At 40.7% G+C, this 24,954-nt stretch overlaps 1 protein-coding gene across 2 annotated transcripts in view; it reads left to right on the top strand.

Moving 5' to 3' along the window:
- Positions 1–24,603, top strand: part of tmtc3 (transmembrane O-mannosyltransferase targeting cadherins 3) — a 37,817-nt gene extending 13,214 nt beyond the window's left edge. For both annotated transcript variants that reach the window (XM_017717698.2, XM_017717699.1), the window contains exons 5-14: positions 4,393–4,508; positions 8,117–8,289; positions 10,210–10,462; positions 14,001–14,149; positions 14,769–14,889; positions 15,024–15,135; positions 16,436–16,539; positions 18,324–18,493; positions 19,214–19,440; positions 21,370–24,603. In XM_017717698.2, coding sequence (XP_017573187.1) covers positions 4,393–4,508; positions 8,117–8,289; positions 10,210–10,462; positions 14,001–14,149; positions 14,769–14,889; positions 15,024–15,135; positions 16,436–16,539; positions 18,324–18,493; positions 19,214–19,440; positions 21,370–22,271 — 2,327 coding nt within the window. In that variant the 3' untranslated portion in view covers positions 22,272–24,603. The remainder of the gene's footprint in view (positions 1–4,392; positions 4,509–8,116; positions 8,290–10,209; positions 10,463–14,000; positions 14,150–14,768; positions 14,890–15,023; positions 15,136–16,435; positions 16,540–18,323; positions 18,494–19,213; positions 19,441–21,369) is intronic.
- The last annotated feature ends 351 nt before the right edge of the window (positions 24,604–24,954 follow it).

The raw sequence follows: 24,954 nt of genomic DNA, 5'->3' as shown, positions 1-24,954 counted from the left end.
TATTAGGACACCCACAGGAGCTTTTATGCCATCCCATTCTAAATCCATAAGCATTAATATGGAGTTGGTCCCCCCTTTGCAGCTATACAGCTTCCACTCTTTTGGGAAGCTTTCTACAAGAAAAAAGTGTTTGTGAGGTAAGAGACTGATGTCAGACACTGAGAGGGCCTGGCTGACAATCTTCATTGTAGTTCATCTCAAAGGTATTTGATGGGGTTGAGGTCATGGCTATCTGAGGACCAGTCAAGTTCCACAACAAACTCACCCCACCATGCCTTTGTGGACCTTGCTCTGTTGACTGGGGCTCAGTCATGCTGGAACAGAAGAGGTTCTTCCCCAAACTGTTCCCAAAAGGTTAGAAGCATTACGATTTCTTTTCACTGGAACTAAGGGTTCTAGACCAACCCCTGAAAAACAACCCCATAGCATTATCCCCACCCTTTACCAAACTTTACAGTTGGCACAATGTGGTCAGGCAGGTAATGTTCTCCTGGCATTTGCCAAACCCAGACTCATCCAACAGACTGACAGATAGAGAAGCATGATTCATCACTCCACAGAATGCGTTTCCACTGTTCCAGAGACTACTGGTGACATGCTTTACACCACTCCATCTGACGCTTGGCATTGTGCCTGGTGATGAGGCTTTCATGCAGCTGCTTGGCCATGGAAACCCATGCCATGAAGTTTTTTTGCTGATGTTAATGCCAGAGGGGGTTTGGAACTGACACGGTTACTGAGTCAACAGTTGGGAACCTACTCTGTACCTACGCAGGGTCTGACACTTTGTGATTGAATTGTTGTAGCTCTTTAGAACAACGCAAGACTGCATTTCGTATACCTGTGGCAAATGGGTTGCATGAAATACCCGAATTCAATGATTAATGAAAAGTGTGTCCCACTTTTGTCCATGTAGTGTATGTTTATTACTCGTATTTTCTGTTACATATGTATAAATGTAAATATTTTTCTGATGCTGAAAATGAGTGTTAGACTTAATGGTGATTTTCAGAAAAAAGAATTAAATAAATGAAGCGTATTCTGTGACATTTGCACTGTACTGTACATGGATGTCCACTTTGACAAACAGTAATCATTTAGGTCAAAATGTCTAAAATTATGAAAATGCATCTTTCTTTTAGGTGTTTCCACACTTTTGACTGGCAGAGTAGCTACTGTATATTAAGCCTTACGTGCTGTTGGGGCTGTAACAATAAAACGATAACGATAATTATCGCGATATAACTTTTCCTTGATAGAGCGGTAAGGTATAAATTTTCGATATAATAAACCATTCTCACACTTCCACATTCTAGCGAAAGCCCTGGTGGCGTTTTGTACTGCAAAGAAAGTGACAGTACTCTGCTGTCACCAGGAGCAGAGTCGTTTTTTTTCCCACGTTTCTCAACATGATTAAAGAGGGAGGCGGCGACCACTGAACTGAGTCTTTAGTAACGTCTGGCGAGCGGTGATCTGTTCTCCTGTGACCAAGTGCAAGTGACGAGATCAGTGGTGTAACTGTACTGGCTTTGAGTGAACTCCCCTCTTTCCGTACATCCTTACCAGCTTTAGCAGCGTTAAATCACGTCTGCTCCTCACAACTAAAGCGCTCGGTCATATTTTAGTGTTAATGCATTTCCGAGCAACAGTAGTGAAAGAAAGAAGTGAGTTCATGCAAAGTTACAGCCCTGATTCAAATGAAAGTAAACTGAAGAAGCTGTGAGGTATTGGAAAGCGGGAGAGTGCCATCTTTCCAGGCTAGCTGTTTTTAGCAGCTGGCTAACTTGAAGCAGCGCTCCGTTACTCACACAACACAGCGAATTGATGATACTGTAGATCAAAGAAGACACAAAAGCACCGCTTTCAGTTTAAACATGTTTAAAAGGAGGACTGATTATTGAGGTTCACCCCTTAAACTGCTACGATAGAATAGAGGAATCCAGCCTTCTGCTAAGTGGTGTCTGAATACTGTGATGTGCTCTGACACATGTGTTAGGACTGATGGCAGTAAGGCAGTGTGATCCATCGCTGATGTTGAAAACTGCATCTGTGCTTTTCCAGCTGATAAAAACAGCCAATCAGAAACGTTCTCCTTGAGAGATTTGTGAAATGTTCCACTGTTTGGTGAGTGTTTGTCATGTTCTGACCATAAAGGATAGTTTAAAACAGCAATTAACCACAAAGGAGCAAAAATCAGCCTTCAAACTTGAAAGAAATAATGATTTGATGTTTATCTCCATATGTATCCTTATTGAACCATATAAATTTTATCGTGATAACATTTTTGCTCATATCGCCCAGCTCTACATGCTGACATCGCAAGAAGCTTTGGGCGGTGAACACATCAACACAGCTGTTGCATTAAATCGTTCAGGCTAACAATTATCTATGAGTTAAGAATGTGTGTTGTAAGTACAATTGCTTTAACTGCTATTTAAAGATAGTGCCAACCTCTTGCCCTCTGGCACAATGAGCACATCTTATACTGTCTTAAATGTTCCATTAGCAGTGATTTGTGCAGTTGGTTTGATGTGGCATGTTTAAAACAAGCTACTGAAATCTGTTCTACAACTCTAAACATAAATAAAATCATAAAAGCTTATGGATTTCAGCCATATTAGTATAGCGAGTGTTCGTTTGATTATATAATTGAGAGATAATGGAGCCGAAGCAGATTTTCACTCACTGTTGAGCAACCACATAGACTTCTGCCTTTGACTCATAATGAATAGTTACTCTTCCGTTGTCCAAGATGAAGCCCCACCAATCTCATGTTTATTCTGTAACTGATAGAAAGCATTTGGAAAACCTGTAAAAACACAAATATATGCTCACTGAAACAAAAGAACTGTCTCTCTTCTGGAAGACGGTGCACTTTGATATAGTAATGTGTCACAACCAGGAAGTTTTAACAAATAAACTTGTTGAAATGCTTGATCTGACAACTTGGGCACATCTGGTTGGGTGTTTCATTTGGTGAGAATGCAGTCACTTCTATCTTTTCATCGTGTTTTTTTTTGTTTTTTGTTTTTTTCCCTTGAAGGGCATCTGAGAGTTCCAAATACTTTTACACTCCTCTCCTCTCTGTCAGATAAAAAGATGAGTGCTTTCTCTTTGCATGAAATGTCAGAATGATCAGAATGTATCCCTTGTAGAAGTTCACCAAGGTAAACATGATTGTAATGTTTCTCAGAACTAAAACTGAGTGTTTATTTAAAAACATTTACATAGCTTTTGACTGACATCACACATTCAGTCTTGATTAATGAATGTCAAGAACACCTGCAGGATAAATCATGAACATTCTAAGAAAAAAATCAGAGAAGATGCTGCATCCAGCCAGGTTTGAGCAGTTTTGTCCGAATGCCATGAGAAATGTGGAAAAACTTGGAACTGCCAATAAAAAGAATGGACTGTTTTATAGAACTTCATGCTGTAGCATTTATTATCGAACCCATTGTGTAAGATTGAGTTGTTTTTTTTTTTGTTGTTGTTTTTTTTAGTACTTGTTAATACTGATACATACTAACCTGCTTGGAATTACATAAGTTATTGTAAATGAGAGCGATGCACCTTAACAGTTGAATCCTTAAAATTTAGCTGATTTTAAATGAAGTGCATTAGCTAGCTGTTATATTAACTACCTGAATTGAGTAGTGCTGCACTGGAGAAGTGCAGGTTTTATTGCACATCAGAAAAATGCTTCTGTGCAGATGTAAATAAAGTACGTTTCATAGTTTTGATCCCCATATGTCTCTTTCAACATCAGTCTCTATAGCACAGAAAACGCATCTGAGAAGTCGAGCAGACACGCTGGAAAATCTGCTGGACAGCCTACTTTACAATCACCATATTAATATCTACACATCGCAGTTCTATTCAGTCAAACAGAGTAAAGTTGGCATGCCTTTGGTTCTGTGAATGTCGACTTTTTCACCTCTGTATTCCTAGCTGACGTGTGTCCACCCATACTGGGGAAGTGGTTGTAATCTTTTTTTTTTTTTTGTTTGTGTGTTTCAAGATGAGCTAAAGTTGCAGTGTATGCCTGACATAAATATACCAAGGCAGGAAGTTTAAAGTGACCAACAAAGTTTATGTCCGACTGCTACAGCATTAGCAACACTTCTTAGTGTGTGGAGACTCTTGCTTAGTGCCAGGTTAAGTTGTTCATTCTTTAGTGTGGCAGCATACACTAAGCTTACATCACATGGCATCAGATGGTAACGGATGTTGCCATTTTGTGAGTACAAGTAAATGAACACGGTATCGGGCTCATACAAGTGTATGTACTCATGCATTTATAAGTGTCTCATGTCTCCTGCTTTGCAAGATAAACAATAACAGCATTCTGTTTAGTTAAAATCTAACCAACAACACTTGTGTTTCTTTCAGTGTGGACACCCATCGTTTTGACCGTGTTTCTTGTAGCTGTTGCCACACTCTGCAAGGAGCAGGGCATCACTGTAATTGGGATATGCTGCGTGTATGAAGTGTTCGTCGCCCAAGGGGTAAGACCATTCCCTCGTGCTGCGCCTAGTCAAATAATTAGGCTTGTTAATTAGCGTTGTAAAGTCTTTCAAGCGTCTAAACTGATAGTTCTTTGAAACCTTGATGAATGGATATAGTTAAAGCAACATTATGTAAAGGTGTAATTCGGTTATTAATGAACAATGCAATTTTATATCTTGATCGTTAAACCTGCGCAGATTACTTTAAAACATTAAGTCTAGTAGGGCAGTTTGTGATGTAGAGCAAAAGTTCTGCAGAATGTCACATTTGCTCAGTTATCCTCAGGGTACCGTCAATCATCACTTGCTGCCATGGTTGTTGCAAAAGAAAATAACCCGATGTCATAAATCACTTATCCTTAGATTGTAGCACTGAAGAGACTGAACAGTCACACTTCTTTATTAGATGCTAAAATCTAGGGGTGCGGGAAAATATCGATTCTTAGATGCATCATGATGCGGACCTGAATGATTCTGAATTGATTCACAAATGTCAAAAATCGGTTTTCTAAATATTTAATTTATAACTTAATGTTGACGGAACGGAAAAGTGTGGAAGTGCTTTTTAGGTGGCTGAAGTCGTTTCTCATTCTCCAGTTTCTTGTTTGAATTTTGAAGATAATTAACTCACACAACGATTTCCCCCCCCACTCTCTACCACAAGGACCAAACCGAAGTTATAAAATCACTTAAACTGGGCAGGACGTCTGTAACGTGTGCTGTAACATCTGTTGCCACTGGATCTTATTTCACCTTTCACTTTAATAGCTCATTTTATCGCAGATGAGTGGCAGCAGCGTCTAATGAATGAATGAATGAATGAGTGAATGTCTAATGTGCTCCAAGCAATAGCAGTGCATAAGAGCCTTCCAATTCCCTTGCCACATCGCTTCCATTTGATTTATTAATAGAAGATATTGGAAGTAAATTCATTATGGATCATTACAAATACTTTACTTTGAAAGTACCAAGTCCTGACGTAGTGAGAAAATAGAAATCCTGTATAGAAAAAAAAGATGCATCGATTATCGATTTTTTAAAATTGCATCACAGTCCTCTGAATCATAATTGAATCTTGAGGTGCCTAGAGATTCCCACCCCTACTGAAATCTGTTAATTGTTATTGCTAATGTTGTCTTTGTGCCCTCTAATGGTGCCTTAGCATTTAGGCTATTCCTCATTACCATCACTAATTGGATGCGTAAAGCCATTTGACAGTGCACGCACACACTCTGAAAAACCAAAGTGCTCGTTGAAGCTTTTCATTGTGGTGCATTAGAGTTTGTCTCTACACTGGGTCCTTGTGCTCTTTTGGCAGCCCATCGTGCCCTTTCAATTATGTAATTAGACTGCATTTTACATAATGGACTCTTAATCCTCTTATGTGAATTGGCTACTGAGGGGAGTGAGAGTAGGCAGCTGCAGGGCATTGCAGGTCCTTCAGACGCTGAGGCCTTTGCCTTGCAAGTGCCATGTTTACTCCACTGTTAATGGCACTGTTAATGGTCTCAATTCAGCCCTGTTATGTTATAAAAGTGGGTTGCATCAACCCGACTGTTGATTGTGCATCAGTTGTAATGGAAGTGAAACAATTACGAAACAGGCAGGTTTAACTGGTCTAACAGAGTCTTTTTTTTTTTTTATCTCTCTCGCGCTCGCTCTCTCTCTCTCGCTCTCCCTTTAAAAAAAATGCTTCAAATTCATCTCCAGTGACCACTTATGATCCACTTTCCTGAATGGAGGAAGTGCGTTGCACAAATTTGCGACATCGGACTCTTGCTGTATGTGCTGTGAGATTGCAAGTCCTTGTTTGTGTAAATATATAGGCAATGTAAAACTAATGTGAGAGAAGAAAGAAAACATGCTGCTGCAATGATGCGGTTGTGGTCATATGCCTTCCTGACCACTTCTGAATGTGATTTGAGTTGTTGGATCACAATGCAAATTGGCCCCTGTTCACACCTGTACTCAGTGTAAAGTGGACACACTTTAGATGGGACCCACCAAAACTTATGTTAATTCCTGGTGGGAATTGGCACAATACGTTCACTTGAATCTGGTCAAATGCTGCGCTCCTTCTGCTGCAGTCTGAAAGGGCTGGGTATTGTCAGCAACTTCATGATACAGGTCACAAAACAAGCCAATACAAAGTCACAATCCAATACGATGCGAGTACAATAATGCCAGATATGTATTTTGAATTTGTTCCAAAATAATGTAACAGTAATAATGAATAGTTAAATACGGTTGGGTAGACTGGTGATGGTGACCTTTTTTGTTGTAATGTTTACCTAAAATGTTTAAGATAAGTACAGTATAAAAAAGAATGAGGACTATGTGAATGATGAGCTCTTGAGGTGCAGGTAAGAGCGCAGGAAGGCAGAGGAGTGAACGTTTAATCACAAAGGTGGCAGTCTAGAGGAAGTAGTATTTTGTCAAATATGCACGTGCAAAAGAGTCTGTGGCTATAAAATTCACAGCGTACAAAAAAAAATGTTTACCAACACATCTTAAAGATTAAGAGACCCTTATTAGTCCCACACCGGGGAAACTTCACCTCCGCATTTAACCCATCTGTGAAGTGAAACACCACATACACTCTAGTGAGCACACACACTCTAGGGGGCAGTGAGCACACTTGCCCGGAGCGGTGGGCAGCCCAATCCGCAGCGCCCAGGGAGCAGTTGGGGGTTTGGTGTCTTGCTCAAGGACACCTCAGTCATGTGCTGTCGGCTCTGGGGATTGAACTGGCGACCTTCCGGTCACAAGGCTGGATCCCTAACCTCCAGCCCACGACTGCCCCCAAAAAGATCACATACTGCACAGTAATGTCATCTGTTTAGTTATTACACAAAGCAGCTCTACAAACACAAGCAGCCGCAAACGAATAACTCACTACAACCGTTAACTGAGCTGTAAAAATGAAACCAAAATGAGAACTTAAATAACAGCACTCATCCACGCTTTAAAGACAGTCATGTCAGGCTGTGCGCTTTAAGTACATCAGAGGATATGCAGTGCACAGAAAGGATGAAACTGAACTGGGCCGAACATTTTTTTTTTCTCTCCAGTGCAACAAATAAAGGACTAAACTCCAATTGTTAGAGCACATGTATGCGCTGGGTGCTGTAAAATGTCATGCTCCAAGTATCTGTTTCACTCACACACGCACGCTTTGTAAAAGTAAATTTACCCATATTGATACAACCACAGTCTGAAAACTATACTGTTCTCCAGTGTCATTCTCATTGGCTTTTAGGTCCAAAGTGATGAGACTATAATGAAGTGAAATGCAAGATTTCACTAGCTCAGCCAACTAAGTGCCAAACACAGAAGCAATGCGTGTTTGAATGTAAATATGCCAGTGTAGCCTAGTTGTGCTGTGAGCAGTAATAACCTTGAGCATTAGAGAGACCCGTTGCTGCTTGTTCAAGAATCTTAAATTATTTTTCCAAATCTCTCTATGAAATATGATCATCTTTTGGTAATGAGTATAAAACCCAACTCAGATGATCATAAAACCAGCTCATTGTAGACACTGGCATCTTCACGGGAGTTTGAGGGTAAGATCCTGACTGTATATAAACTGTCTGTCTGCCTGAATACAGTTCACGCTGCCCATGCTGATCGACACAGTGGTGCAGGTGGTACGAGGAAAGGATGGCTTCCCCTACACTGTGTTGCAGACCCTGCTGAAGTTGGTGGTGCTGGTCATCAGCACGCTGCTTTTGGTCATTGTCCGAGTACAGGTCATCCAGTCCCAGTTGCCTGTCTTCACCAGGTGAGCTGTGAATGTCCACTTTTAATGTTTGAACAAAACTAAAGATTGAAATATAGAATGTCCTTGTGCAAAACGGTGATCCATAAGTTGACAGTGTTCTATAAACAATATAGACGGCAAAAGCTGTGTATTGGTGATAGTTTTAACTGTCCATAAGCATCTTGAATGTTTATTTTTACGTTTTTCAGTACTGTTTCTAACCTGTTAAACCTGTAGTTATGAATTTCAGAGCAATTGTTTCCAAAACCAAAGCATGGTCTGTGTGGATAAATGACCAGTGCACAGATGCTTTTCATATTTGTTATCATAGTACTTGAAGTCATGCGTAATTCCTTATGAAATATGATCTTTGACATCAGTACCTATCTCCTTTACTGAAACTGATCCTGGGAGATGAGCAAATCAGTCTGTCTGTCTGTTACCCTAAGCAGTGGCACTTGAAAGGAGCACCAGCATTGGTTCAGATGTTTTTCCTCATCCCATTCCTCACAGCCATCTGCTAAACAGTCGTCTGGAGATACTGGCCACATCCTAAAGCCGGGAGCAAAACGCAAATCCTATATCCTCAGCCATACTTTTGTTCTGTGATCACACACCATTGATGTTGATTGGGATCAGTAAAGAGAAATCCTTGAGATTTGTCAGGGATGTGATCTCTAATCCCTCAGACATAATCCACAGACTGTCTCCAAGTGTGTGACAGAAGGACTCTTATCACTCAAACCTCTGGAGACATAATAAATTGGATAATACATGCTTTCCAGTTTATTTTGTCCCAAGGTTGTATTACGGAATATTGTGATATAGCAGAAGTTGCCTAGCCAAAACACAGCCGAATTGCTCCAATAAAGGATGGTATTTGTAGTGGGTTTTTTTTGTAGTTTTCTTTTTTACCAGTCAAATTCTTAGTACTTTGGGCTATGTTTTTTTTTTTTTTTTTTTTTTTTTTTTTTTTTTTTTTTTTTTTTTTTTTCCTTACCTAATACTTTGGAAAAAGAGCCCTGCTGTAGAATGCAGATGATAAACTTCAATATGTATCTCTTTCAAATAGAGGGACTGTTGAACCTTGACTAAAATTGATTCATGTTCTTAAAGCTGCTCAAATAGACTGCATGAGTGTGGTACGTGATCCCTTTTAGGAGTATAGCACATGCATGTACACAGGCTGTGCACGTTTTTGCCATTTAAAAAAAAGAGTTTACACATTCTCTCAAATTGCCCTTAAATGCTTAAGGGGTAGTTTGGGATTTTGGGGTACCAGCGCCTCACTTCTTGCTTCCTTGATCATGTGTCGTTCATGTTTATTTTGTTTTGAAGTTAATCCAGCTGTTCTAGTCTCTGGTGGCTCTTGCTCCACACTCGCCCACCCACATTAACTCTGAGTAACTCACACCAGTCCATTCCAGGATTAGCCTACACTATTTACCCAATACTTTGTTTTCAGAGCATGCATTCAAAATCAGATTACTCTCTGGTCCTTGATTCTGTACTGATTAGAACTTTGTTCTCAGATTTAAAAACAATCACTGGATTGGTTAAATGTGTATAGTATTGTTTGCCTACTTTACTTCATGTTCATGCACACTTCAGATAGCTTTTGTCCTCACTGTAACCTGCGAGGCCTCTTGTTTAAAGCTAGTCTGACCTCCAGTGCTTGTACTGAAGCAGCAAAACACATGCCTGGACTCTGTGACTCCGTTTAAGGTAGCCTTGAACTGAGTCCAAAGTAACTTGTAGCTTTAAGGCAGCAGCGTATAAGGCTAGGGCTGCTAGCCTACAATTGCAGCTTTTTGGCATCCAACCCAAGTGCACCCTCAGGACCAGAGCACCAGAAAGCCCATTCAATATAGAACTATGCTAAATATGATCACCACTACACTAAGAAAGAGGAGCTTATCCGAGCTGTTCTGTTTCATCCAGGTTTGATAACCCAGCCGCTGTCAGTTCCACACCTGCCAGGCAGCTCACCTTCAACTACCTGCTCCCTGTGAATGGCTGGCTCCTGTTAAACCCATCTGAGCTGTGCTGTGACTGGACCATGGGCACCATTCCGCTGATAGAATCTGTGCTGGACCCACGGAACCTGGCCACTCTGGCCTTCTACATGCTGCTCGGCCTCCTGGCCTATCATAGCCTTCGTCACGGCCACAGCTCTGCCAAAACCGTTGTCATGGTAAGGCTGGGAGTTTTGTTTTGTGTTTGTATTCAAACAGTTTGAAAACCCAGATTAGTTCCGTAAAGAACTACAGCTGTGTATGAATGCAGCAGTCAGAATGTCTGAACCTGTTGTCGTTGTTTTACACGAAGATGCTGGGTCATACACGTTTTATTTTTTTGTTTTTGGTTACAAAACCATGACACTCAATTTCAGAAATTAATTAAAGCAAAAATAACACATTCACAAACATTTGAAATTACAAGAAACAGCACACATTGGTGGAGGAGTTTAAGTAACTTGGTGTCTTGTTCATGAGCGATGGGAAGAGGGTTTGTGAGATCGATCACAGGCTGATATAGGCAGCAGCAGTCATGCGGTCACTGTGCTGGACTGCAGGGGTGAAAAGGGAGCTGAGCCATAAGACAAAGCTCTCTGTTTACCGGTCGGTCTACATCCTGACCCTCACCTGAGCTGGTCGTGAGCTGTGGGTAATGACCAAAAGAAAGAGATCGTGAATGCAAGCAGTGGAAATGAGCTTTCTTCACAGGGTGGCAGGCTACACTCTACTTGACAGGGTGAGGAGCTCGGTTGTCCAGGAGGAGCTCGGAGTAGAGACGCTACTTCTCTACATTCAGAGGAGCCAGTTGAGGTGAACATCTCCCAGTGTTGTCCTTCTGGGACAAGGATCGCCAGGGTCATCTTTGGACCTGCTGGAGGGGTTATACAACTTCTATTATAAATTGGCCTGGGAGAGCTTTTGGTCGTCTGGAATTCTCTGGTCTCCCAACTGCTACCGCAACCCTATCTGACTAAGCGATTGATGATGATGGTGATGGACACATTTAGTCAAAGTTCCAGACAAAGCAGCAAAATAGAAGCAGCTACTCATCTAGTGTCATCTTATAGCTATATTTGTCTTAATGAGCTCTAACTAAAGAAGTTCTTTAATGATTCTGTTGCTACATAAAGCAGTGGGTGATATTCTTTTGGCAGCTGTTAGTAATATTCCAAACTTTAAGAGGAAGTTCAGTGAATTACATGGTGTGGGGCTGTCCCCCCAGCAGGCATAGTTAAGATGTTACGGAAAAAACTAGCTATAGCCACTTGTCCTTAACAAGTTTCCGGAATGTGAACACGGAATAGCATTCCCAGAGTGCATGCAGGTGTATGAACTCTTTTGTTTCCAGGTTGGGTTTTTGCAGTCTATTAGAGTGGCATTACTGGAATGTATAACACCTTGCAACATTTTAGTTTTTTTTCTTGTTTTTTCTTTTTTAATTTGACTAATTGCACATGTGACTGTACTGTAAACATTATTAGCTGCATAAGGGCTATAGACTTGCTTTCTTAGCTTTTCCGACATAAATGTTAATGGCTTTGGCTGAGTAAGTTTTAAAAACCTGAATCAGTTTTGCGGCTGTTTCACATTTTTAAGGTGTGTTGTTTGAGCAAGCGCATTTTCTGCCCTGCATACAACCATGAAGGACCTTAGTCGTTTTCCCTCTTCGTCCCCCTTTTTGTCATAAAAGATTTTATCTTCCCAGTGTCTGGCTCTCCCAGCATTCCTGGCCACATATGTTTGGCCTTTGACAACTTCCACGTTTGCGAAAGTTCAGGATGTCACTGATTCCAAATCTCCCATGTCAACCGTGTGTTCGGGTGAAAATAAGGCAAGAGTTCAGCTTTCTCTTCATTTATCGTGTGACAGCGTTAGAGAGAAATCTCAATCTGCGTCCCTTGTGGTGTCTGTAGAGTTTGGTGAACTTCATTGCTCTACTGGCACAAACTGTCCTCTGAGACTGTGAGACCACAAATCATCAGTGGACAAGGCACAGAAGTTCAGCCTTGGCTGTTAATGTGCGCTGAACAGGTTGCATAAGGATATTGATCTATTTGTTTTGGCCCATCTTAGTTGTTATAGTGAGTGCCTGCGTGAGGATCGTCCACTCATTCTGCACAAACAGGAAACATTATATAGTTCTAAGTGTTTGGTTAAGTTCACAGAGCGTGTCTCTTGTTGTGCCAACAACAGAGCAAGCAGCTTGAGATTTACTCTTAAAGGCAGACGTTTTATCTTTTACCAGTGCAGTTACATCTTTCATCGTGGTTGACTTTGGCCTATCGGACAAAGGACAATTGGGAGGAAGATTAAATCGTCCTCTTTCGTACGTAAAGTCGTGTTTTTTCGCCTCTGTTAAATCCACCCTGAACACGCAGAGCCTGACATTTTGAATTTTGACGTCCTCTGAAGCTGCTGCCAAAACCAATTTTACAATTTGCTTTTAGGGCAGCATAAACTGAGATGAATAACTAATCTTTTGCAAGTGCATCCATAAAAATTCCATACACTGTGGTTGTTTTCTGTAAAACATAAATTTTGTGAAGAGAATGTTTGCGTTGTTTGTAAAAGGTGAGGTTTGCTGTGACCGCACATAACCTAACAGGCCATTTTTCAAAGTCAAGTGAGAACTGTGGGTGGATAACTTGAGCCCTTGTGGCATTCGGCAGTGCAGAAACCAGAGATTCATCACATCGTCAAAGGCTGCTTTCGATCAGTGAAAGCCGTAATCCTAGTATTACGTCTAGTGGCCCAACTTCGATTGTGAAAGATGGCTATATTTATGTGCAGGTCCTGAAAAACATTGTGTTTGAAGAGAACTGCAGTAATGTTGTTTTCAATTAAATGGATCACAAGTATATTTGCCAACAGATATTCACCTGAGAAAGCATTTGACCTTAGCCATTTAGTTGCGTAGAGGTTTTCGTCCTCCTGTTTAAGGCCATCTGATTTGTTTGGGTTTATCCTGAGATTAATTGTTCTCATGCTTCTGGTTTCAGACAAAGCTGTGCAAAACTGACCAAATTTAGGAGTGATTAGCATGGAAAATGGCACAAGTCTGTCTGAACCTGAACAATAAGAGCATTTTAGTACACTGCTGTGCACGACTAGCGCTTTATGTGGCCCATTACACTTGAGAGGGCTACTTTGGCTAAGCCCTGATTTGATTTAAGAGCGATTGGTGTTTCCACTTCCTGTCATAAGTCTGTAGAGGCCCCTCTTCTGCTGGCCGCTTATGTGTTGAGGAAGGTACAGTATGTGATGCAGTTTTCACTCTGGTACAGTAACGTGTTTTATATTAATTGCTAATATAACTAATATATTAGTTAGAGATTGAGCTCAGTTACTCTGTGCTGTTAAGCAAATTACCCATAAAAAAGTGTTCCTACGCTTCTTTTGTGGAGGCAGTTTAAATGTAGTTCAAAAAACACTAGGAACTCTTTATAAATTTTCTCATGAAATTAGCCAGTTCCGGTTTCCCATGTGTCTCATAGCTGCCATTTTCCATAGTGATCGACTGGACCTGAGACAGTTCTACTGGCTACTGAGGACCTTGAAATGTATTTCATGCCAGACCATGTTCTGTTTAATTTTCACACAGGATAAGACACATGAGAACTGAAAGTCAATGGCACAACTATGCTGGAAGTAATCGCTAATGGCTAGTGTATTTTTTTTATTTTATTTTTTTTGTTCTTTGTGTCTCTTCTTCAGGCTCTCTCTCTGAATGTCCTCCCATTCATCCCTGCATCCAACCTGTTCTTCCCCGTGGGCTTCGTGGTGGCTGAACGCGTGCTTTACGTGCCTAGCATGGGCTTCTGTGTGCTGGTGGCCCATGGATTCAAGACCTTGACATTAAGATGGTAATCTCCCTAATGCAGAGGGGCGTCTGTTGGTCCTTATGTATTCCTAACACTTAACTCTTTGACACCACTTTGTGCATGGTGCGCATGAAAAGTTTGTTTGATGGGCCTTGTGAGATTCCTCTGATTGTGTCTGTCCGTCTTGTTGCTGGTTGTCCTCTTCCTCTTTTGCCTTCAACATTTCCAAGCAAAACTGTCTTTTCTGATTAATCAGTTCTTCTCGTGTCCAAAATAAGATCATTTGGTTGTCTGGGCTTCAAGTAAAAGGCAAGGCTTTGTTTTCTTTGCCATCCAAGGAACTCTTTAAATAATTCGGCAACACCAAAGTTGAAAGGGATCTATATTAAGCTCAGTCTAATGCTGTCTTTTCATGTTTGCTCTGCTTATGTGAAAAGGACCGGATTTAGTCAAATGTCCCTAATATTTGTTTATTTTTAAGATATTTAATATATATATATATATATATATATATATATATATATATATATATATATATATATATATATATATATATATATATATATATATAATGTTATTTTACTGTACATGTGTTCATAAAAGGCCACCAAAATATTATACCTTAACACCATATAGTCATTTGACATTTGTGTTTTTATAGGGGCCTGAAGAAGATCTCATGGTTCTTTATGGGGGTTCTTCTAATGACACATGCTGTGAAAACATTCAACAGGACCTGGGACTGGGAGTCGGAGTACACGCTTTTCACGTCGGCATTAAAAGTATGACCTGAGTATTTGTAAAGGCACCTTTGTAATAGATAGTGCCAAATTTCTGATTGAAGATTTTCAGAAAAAAATCGCTGCGTTAAGGATGCTTTTCAATGTGCTGTCATGTCAAAATGGCTTCTCTTCAGGTGAACAAGAACAATGCCAAGCTTTGGAATAATGTTGGCCATGCTCTGGAGAACCAGCATAATTATGAGCGAGCTCTCCGTTATTTCCTCCAGGCCACAAGAGTGCAACCAGGTATGATCAGAAAGCTTTCTCTCCCCTTTTATGTGTTCACATCAGCTGGATTTGCTTTTATAATCATATATGGTTAAAGAATTAGTATGTTTCCACAGTCTACAGCAACCAAGCGTTGTAAAGTGGTATTTGGTTTGGCAACAACAGTTATACATATGTTTGCTGACTTTCTTTCTTGCTGCTTTATGAAAACCTGGCAGTGGAAATTAATTATCAGGAAACTTATCTCAAACAAAACAAGGCTTTTGAGATTTTTTTGGAGTGCGCTAGGTATTGTAGATTTTTTAAGAATCATTATTTCGGTGATGTGACCGAGAATAGCATCCAACATTGCAGGGAAGCTAAACAAAAAGTAGCTGATTTGGAATTCCATGGGATGTTATAAAAGCATTGGCTGTTTTTTATTCTCAGATAGTTAAGTCCTCAGAACATAGATAAACCTTGTTACTGCCAATCTACACACACGTTAGCCACTTCATACACAAAGATGTTTGTATTTTATTAGTTACTTGAGCTAACAGCATTTGCCACCCGCAAGTGTTTTCCTAAGATCAACCATGTAAATACATTTTGGAATGAGGATATCCTGGCCTGCACTTATCTTTATGCATCGGTTTGCTTCTCATAACATTTGCCTTTCACTGAAACAATTGTGGTGTTCTATCTGTATCACACAGCTACAAAAACCCACTTTCCCCACTGGTCATTTGTTTCCTCATGAGTTAATCTACAAGAAACAGACAATCAGATGTGAAAGCAATCAAATGCATGTGTCAGTTCAGTAGATTTAAAAAGAAAGTCTTGATATGCTTGGTATGTCTTCATTAGGTGTTCCATTCATCTATTGCGTGCATCGTTTCTCTTGTTTGCATGACTGCCCTTTAAAACAAGAAATGCTTCACTGTTTTTACTTAAAAAGAGCTGACTTCAGATTTAAATAGTAATTTATTCGAATATTACATATATTACAAAATATTGGCAAGTTTCCTTACTATTAGAAGTTATCTGAGCTAAAAAAAAATTAAGCCAGGTAATTTAATATAATAATAATAATACCTTTATTTAAAGAACACTTTTCATATCGGTGGCAGCTCTAAGTGCTTTACAGGCATTTGCTACTTTTTTACAGTAATAGACAAGACAATAACAGATCACGTTTAAATGAAATATCAAACTTTAAGTTAAAACCTTTTTTACAGTGAATAAGACCTTGCTATCTGCAACAAGATACCTGTGCTGTAGTCTTTTTTTGGTTTATTCTGCGATGACATGAACTTTTCATGAGTCTCCATCTTTTTAGATGATATCGGAGCCCACATGAACGTTGGAAGAACATACAAGAACCTCAATCGATCCAAAGAGGCAGAAGAGGCGTATGTGGTTGCAAAATCTCTTATGCCACAGGTATGGGGAATGACCAGCCCTCATGGCTACATCATAGTCTGTTCTCTTCATGGAAAGTACTCAACCTTGGATTAAAAGCAGTTATACACCTAGGAAATGAGTCAAAGAAATGATACAACTGTCATTCATAAGCTGTAGCTTATTTGTCATGTTTCATTGGATTCTCACTAGACCTAAGTGCACCAAATTAAACCATGCTGCTAAAATCTGAACTTAAATGGTTAATCAGAAGATGAACAGTACATAAAAGGCAAAAAAAAAGAAGTTAAAAACAAATATTCTTTCTGAACATTAATGATCAGTGGTGTTGCTTGTAGATGTGAGTGGTGAGAAGCTTTTGGCATGGACAACAAAATTTCTGCCAGAATAAATAATGAATTACTCCCTTGGTTGTGAAATGCAGCTCACAGAAATAAGGCTTACAGGAGTGGGAGGCATATTTAGACCCAATAACAACAACAACAGTGTTGTGGCTGTGCTAAATTTGTTATTAATTAGTTCTCATGCCAGCAGCAGGCATGTCTTTGTTTTCCAATATTAATGTCACTGGCCTCTTTTTGAAACCCTATTATACAGCCACTGTTTCATCATAGGGTTTATTCTTACTAGGCCCTGTATAAACTTTATGGCGGTGCTCTCGAGCTTTGATCCAGGAGAGCCACTGCATTCAACTGATAAGCTATGCTGGTTTTTCTTTTGCCCTCAGTGGCTGAAGTAAGAAATCCTGCTTTACGATGACTTGGCAAAGCCAGATAAATAAGTATGAAAGAAGAGATCAGGTGAAAGTACATTAGGAAGTTATATACACTGCTCAAAAAAATAAAGGGAACACTCAATTAACACATCCTAGATCTGAATGAATGAAATATTCTCATTGAATACTTTGTTCTGTACAAAGTTGAATGTGCTGACAACAAAATCACAAAAATGAATGGAAATCAAATTTATTAACCAATGGAGGCCTGGATTTGGAGTCACACACAAAATTAAAGTGGAAAAGCACACTACAGGCTGATCCAACTTTGATGTAATGTCCTTAAAACAAGTCAAAATGAGGCTCAGTATTGTGCCACAGCTCGCATTGATGTGCCATCCTGGATGAGCTGCACTACCTGAGCCACTTGTGTGGGTTGTAGAATCCGTCTCATGCTACCACGAGTGTGAAAGCACCACCAACATTCAAAAGTGACCAAAACGTCAGCCAGAAAGCAGAAAGGTACTGAGAAGTGGTCTGTGGTCCCCACCTGCAGAACCTGTCCTTTATTGAGTGTGTCTTGCTAATTGCCAATAATTTCCACCTGTTGTCTATTCCATTTGCACAACAGCTGTGAAATTGATTGTCAATCAGTGTTGCTTCCTAAGTGGACAGTTTGATTTATTTGGAGTTATATTGTGCTGTTTACGTGTTCCCTTTATTTTTTTTGAGCAGTGTATTAGTCAGCTGGTATGGCCTTAAGTGCAGTATCACAATTGCTGGCTGAAGTCTGTAAACTTTAGGAGTAGAGAGGGCAGGAAAAGAGCATGATGGCTAAGAATACCCTTCATTAGAAATAATGACGGTACAAAAAATATAGTGGGATTTTATGGTCTAATAGCCAAAAACTCTGCCTCAGGCTGAAATCAGGCCAGTTGGCTTAGGTTATTATTCAGTTTTATGCAGTGTCTGGACTTACAGTATCTGCCATCTGTCCTACTGTTTTATTTTGACTATAAACCATGGTGGCCCATGCTTTTCTAAATAGTGTTTTTTCCCCTTTTTTCCCCTCCTCCTTCCAATATGCCAGATAATTCCAGGAAAGAAATACGCTACTAGAGTAGCCCCCAACCACCTGAATGTGTACATCAACCTGGCCAACTTAATCCGGGCCAACGATTCTCGTCTAGAGGAAGCCGACCAACTATACAGACAAGCTATCAGCATGAGGCCAGACTTTAAACAGGCCTACATCAGCAGGCAAGTACACCAGGCTATGCTCTGTGGATCAGGAATTAGCTTGTATTTTAATGTATGCGTACAGGCAGCCAGGTGATTACATTTTAAAACTACATGTGTAATAAAAGTAATGCTTTGGCACCACAATGGCATGACCTTTTCTGCTCAATAGAAGACACACGTTGCCTTGGTAAAGCTTTAGTAATTGATGTATGGGCCAGGTAGTTGTCCCATTAAAGAACCTGTAAAATGGCAGCAAAGTCTTGTATAATCATACTCCATTCAAAAATCATGTTTGAAAATGATTTCAACACGAGTTTGACATTCATCAGTGTCTCCTTGCCTTACGTTTCTGAGCGAGTGCTTAGGACCATGTGTGGGCATGTACATGCAGTATATACGGCTTTGTATCGTATTGGTTATACAAAGCCTGTTCTAACATCCTAGGTCAACTTAGTTAAATCCCTTATAATTACATTATTCAGCCATTAGAAGTGGATCTTTCAGATCATCAATCATTTTTGTCTTTGTCCATATCTTTTATTCTTAGCGTATTTGTTTGTTCCAGGCCAGATTTTTTTCAGGTTTTTCTTTATTTTAAATGCAAAACTGTAGTTATTTTACTAAGTCAACACATCCGTTCACTGAAGGTGATTGATCACGGAAAGGGTCATGCGTCATTGTACACTCCATGCTGTAATGTTTGTTTGAGAATTTATTATTTCTCTGTGTTTTGTGCAGAGGAGAGCTCCTTTTGAAGATGAATAAGCCCAACGAGGCACGGGATGCTTATTTGCGAGCGTTAGAGTTGGATCGTACCAATGCTGACCTGTGGTACAACCTGGCTATTGTCAACATTGAGATGAAGGAGCCCTCCGAAGCTCTAAGGAACTTCAACCGCGCACTGGACTTGAACCCACGACACAAACTTGCACTTTTCAACTCTGCTCTGCTCATGCAGGAGTCTGGTGCGTGAGAGATTATTCAATGAAATTTATCAAACGCCTGTGCAATGTTAAACTCCTCCAAAAGATCGTTTCCTTCACCAAGTTTAAAGTGAAAAAAGTAGAAGAATGAGATAAGCAAGAAATGTTGCCTCACATGCAATTTCCTAGTAATGTGTGTTTTGGATTAATGTAAGATCTCAGATACCAGGTCAGAGATAGTGATGCTGAGGGAACCTTAGGTGGTGAATGAAGGTAAAGTAGCAAGTCTTCAGTCACATTTTATTTACGTGCTACCTGCATGTTTTCTCATACTTTGGGATGCATGCTTCTGAAGCAGCGTTTGTAATAGAAATATTAATAGTGCCTCATTGAGAGATTATGCCTTTTTTTGAATAGCTGAAAAGCAGGATAGATTCACGTTTCTAAAGAGTCTTTAGTCTTTGTGCGTTTGTCATTTGCCCTGGTGTTTACACACCTACGCTGCTGTAATGTAAATAACGTGAAAACAGCACCTCTGTTGTCTTCTGGTTTGTTAGTTTGATGGGAACTGTTCTGTCTTTATTCAGTTTGCAGTATTGTGGGCAGGACCTAGAATGATCTGTCACTGTAAATAATTGGGGCTTAAATTTGCCCAATGTTAGTTTACAGACCTGAGTTGCTGTGGCAGAGTAAGTGTGGGATGGGCTTTTGAAAAATAGGTAGTCGCCTCTAAAAGGATTACTGAGATAAAAGCTTGGTTTTTCAAATATTAATTCATCATGAAGCTGGCTTTACATGGTGACATTTTCATGCAACTTGAGTTGCTTTTTGTCATGTTATCATGACATAACATGACCGCTTGCAACAGCATTTCACTGCTGTCGGAACAAAACCTTATCTCCATTTTTTGTTTTTTTGCATAATTTGAAAATGCCTGTTGCCTACATTGTGTCAAAATTTCATGATGAATGGACAAAAAGAAACGCCCCAATATTACTTGGAAAAATGTCTGTTTCTATTGACTTAAATTAAAAGTAAAGTAGGTTTTTTATTTCTCCTGTAAAGTTACCGTTTTAAAAGTTTTGTTCCGTATTGCAAGCCTGCTGTTATCATAGTCTGCATAGCTGCTTGGTTATTAATTATCTCTTCTTATTATACAAATTTTTACTCAAAGCAGAGAATGGAACATTTATGGAACATTCATCCATCCATCCTTCCATCTTCTAAGCCGCTTCTCCGTCAGGGTCGCAGGGATGGAACATTCAATGAAAGTCTAACCTTAACTTTAAAGGTGCAGTAAACAATTCAGAACGATTGTTGATATTTGAAGTCAACAGCAGAAGAAATACACCCCTCAGTGTTCAGTGTTCCTTTAGAAGCTCCACCCCCAATTTCATGGATGTGCATTTCCAGGGCAAACAAAGGTGTGTAACTAACCAGTTGCTATCACAAGCATCAGCAAACAGGATTGTTTTGACAAAACAGTATTGACTTATTTGTTTTGTGAAACAGCAGAAATAGGTTTGTTACCCACCTTTCAAGCAGAAACGGAGCAACCTCCTCATCTCTTTTCATGCTTTTCAACTCAAAGCTTAAGTCCGTTTATTTTTGCCATATTCTTACTGGAATTTTTCTGTTCCACGTTCAGTGGTGCAGCAGTTACATTCAGATGCCTTAGATAAAATGTGACTCATATGATTTATGTCACTGATCAGCTCTCAGGATCGGCTAGGTTTGAGAAGTATCTGATTGAGCTGATTGCCTGTCGCATATTTGGGCTGAGAATTAGCTGATACACATACATACCCAGCCAATCCTTTCATTTCTATTTAAGTGTATTGTATACTATTTATTTCCAGATTTTGGACAAAAAGTTTCATGCAGCTCACATCCTGAAATTAGTTGCATGTACGTTTATCACATGAATAAATTATGAATTTTAGCCCTTCTGATTATCCTCCTCTGTTGCAGGTGAGGCAAAGTTCCGCCCTGAAGCCAACCGCCGCTTCCTGACCTACATAAAGGAGGAACCTGACGATGCAAATGGCTACTTCAACCTGGGCATGCTAGCCATGGACGCCAATGAGAATGAGGCTGCCGAGCGCTGGATGCGACAGGCTATCCGGTTGCAACCAGGTTTCCGGAGCGCCCTCTTTAACCTGGCCCTACTGTTCTCTCAGTCTCAGCGTGAGCTGGAGGCCCTGCCTGTGCTGGACGAGCTCCTGCGGCACCATCCAGAGCACATCAAGGGCCTCATACTGAAGGGCGACATCCTCATGAACCACCGCAAGGACACTCAAGGCGCCCGAGCCTGCTTCCAGCGCATCCTCCGAACAGATCCCAGCAATGTTCAGGCCAAGCACAACCTCTGTGTAGTCTACTTTGAGGAGAGGGACCTGCCACGGGCTGAGCGCTGCCTGGAGGAGACTCTGGCTATGGCTCCGAGTGAGGAGTACATACGCCGCCACCTGGCCATTGTCCGTGGCAAAATGGCGGCCATGAGCACTGCCAGCCAGCCACTGGCGCCAGCAGAGGGCACCGATCTCCCGGCAAAGCAGCAGCAGCAGCAGCATCACCAGCATCAACAGCAGCAGGATGGTCATGGAAAAGGAGAGGAGGAGGACGAAAAGTGGCGTGCTGCTGCCGAAGCAGGAACACGGGAAGGGGCTGGGAACGAGAAGAATTTGCGGAAATCCTCCCCTGCTGAAAGCCCTGGCGGCCTGGGCAGCGGCCAGGCAAAGAGGCTAGACGCTGGCCAGCGTGACAAGCGGACTAAGAGCAAATCCACAAAAGAGATTAAAGACATAGAAAAGAAAAGGGAGGCGGCCTTGAAGAGACTGGAGGAGATTGAGCGCATATTAAGCAGCGATTAACCTCGTTGTTTATCTACTACCACCGGACTACTTTTATACAACTATTTAAAGTGCAGGGATAAGGCTTGGCAGTTTTTCCCCAAACAAGAACTTGTTATGCATGCGTTTAAGGACTCTGACCGAGGCGAAAGCAGTTTGTTTGTGTGTTGTGATCTGTTTTGCTAACAATGTGAGGTAAGGCCACGTTCCTGTGGCTTTCATTAAGTGAAACCTCATAGATAATGAGGTAGATCATGTGAGTGCTCCCAGCGTGAAAGATGAAAAGCACAAACATTTTTAATAAGTAAGAATCATGGATGCAGAAATTCTGCATAACTGATTGAATGTTGTTTTTGTTTTTTTTTAAACAAATTTTTTATTTGGCAATGCCTTTTTTTTTCCAATCACTGGATGAGTTTTTAAGACACTTGCAAGACATTATTCACCTTTCCACTGTTAATTATGTAAAGCATATTAATCATAATCACAGGCAAATAAAGGAAATGACTGTATGAGCCCTAGGCCCAGCCAGGGGCAGAGTGTTTGCTTGGTCCGCCAGGCTCGACTCAGGAGGCCTTTCTCACTGTGCTGATTTCCCCTCACATAATGGCGTCACGTTTCCTTGCTTCCTTGCCTGCTGTTTGTCTCACTTTTACCACCCCCACCCCAGCTTTGACTCCCCACACCTCATGGTGTTAATGTTTTAATTGAATCATCCTGACATCATCCGGGATGTTGATCTCACCGTTAATCAGGGTCAGCCTCCGCTCTTGTTAGTTGTTTTGTGATGATCCTCTGTCCCACGATGTGTTCTGCCCCTGGGCTGTACCATATGGCCGCCTGCATGCTCCTGAGACACCCCTCTTGATCAGTGATTTTACAGCACGGTCATGCCTCAGCATATTTTCCTTTGACTGGGGTGTCATGGCCTAATTTTCACAGGGCTTGCTTTCAATTTTTCACTGACTGTTGCTTGTTGTCACTGCAAAGATCAAACATGACGCTCATAATCGGGCATTGAGGGAGAAACCATGATCTTCTGCAGTGGCAAATGTTAAAAAACTTTGTGGGTTATGGTGGACTCCCAGGAATCCTGGTTATTCACTAAGAAACAAGTCATTCTTCTTGGAATTATTCACTGAAATGTTTTTTTCTTTAATCTTATAAGGTACTGTATGCTTCAGAACAGGCAATGGGATCACATTAATGAGCTTGTACTTGATACTCCTGTGGAGCTGACGTTCTGTTAATGCACACCTCCCACTTAAGTAGAGGATAGAATTTAACTTCCATACCCACTAGTTTACTAATTCATCATTCACCACCATCATTCTATTAGTGTTTCACTGTTCTTTTCATGTCTGACAATCCGTTACTGAAGGACTGCAGTTGTCTCACAGTATCAGCAGGAAGGTCATTTGACTTGGATTCCTCTTTTACCACCACCTGAGGCAAATCGGCAAATCCTTGAAACCTTTTACAGTGTATTTTCACATGCTAATTCGCTAATGCACTCTCTCTTCTGAGTGATTCTGGAGCACATATGGAACTATTTTCCCTTTTGCTGCATTAAAACACTACAGAAAATAAAGCTACTCAAAGCAGCACAAGTCTGGTAGAGTTTTGTCCCTGTGAAAACAGTAGACTTACAGTTGCCTCCCACAAAGTAGATGAACTTCAGAATTTGTTGTGCTGTGCAGCGTCCTACAGTTCTGCTGCTGCTGTGTCCATGTGGGTATTAATATTAAGTTAATTGATTCATACTGCGTTTTACATATAAACTGAACTGTTTCTCCAGAAGTGTTGGATCAGGGAAGCCCATCTATGGGCCTGGACAACTGTACTTCAACATTCTTTGTTGATTTTCTTGCTCAAAGAGACCTGATTCTCCTCATTAACAAATTACCAGGCTTGGTACGTTACTAGGGAAATTGCCAAACTGTGCTGGACTCCCACCACACAGGGCTGAATCTGGGCAACGCTGGCCTAGATAATTTAACCTTGCATATGACCCATTAATTCAGCTAAACTACTGCAAACTCACTTAAGAGCCATAAAACCTGGGCTACCAGTCGTATTTCAACCTTCCTCCTCTCAGGATGACCCCTGAGAAAGTATGCTATTCATCAGCGAACATATGCAGTGCCTCCTTCAAGGATGTCCTGCCCAGACGTGAAACAATAGCTGTACTTAACTACTGCTGTGCTGTAAGCTAAACCACTATAAATGTTTTAAATCCAAGTGATTTATTGTATTTAACCCCTTTTTTCCTTTCACATATAGACCAGAGTGTCATTTGGCTCATAGGTGGTAGTGGGGAGTGGTTTTCCAATAAAGAAAGTTTACAACAAGAGTGCCCTGTTAAAGGTGTCACTTTTTTGGCGCTTGCTTTGAACAAGTTGGTTGGTCCAAGTGTGAATAAAAAGTGATTTCCTGGAACAGGGAATGTAATGTAGTGTGTGTGTGTGTGTGTGTGTGTGTGTGTGTGTGTGTGTGTGTGTGTGTGTGTGTGTGTGTGTGTGTGTGTGTGTGTGTGTGTGTGTGTGTGAGAATCTTTGTAAGTTTCTCACACCTGCTCTTCATTCTGTTGGGTGATGGCAGGTTTATGTTAATTTTAATACACACTACAGCCAAAAAGCTGACAGTCTAGTGTTTTCAAGTGGCAGAGAGCCAAAATAGTTGTCTGTCTGGGCTGTTTTGAAGG

Source organism: Pygocentrus nattereri, chromosome 8 (genome assembly GCF_015220715.1).
Source record: "Pygocentrus nattereri isolate fPygNat1 chromosome 8, fPygNat1.pri, whole genome shotgun sequence".
Classification (NCBI taxonomy): Eukaryota; Metazoa; Chordata; class Actinopteri; order Characiformes; family Serrasalmidae; genus Pygocentrus; species Pygocentrus nattereri.
The sequence above is the reverse complement of the archived record's forward strand: the minus strand, read 5'-3'. Positions and strand labels throughout refer to the sequence as shown.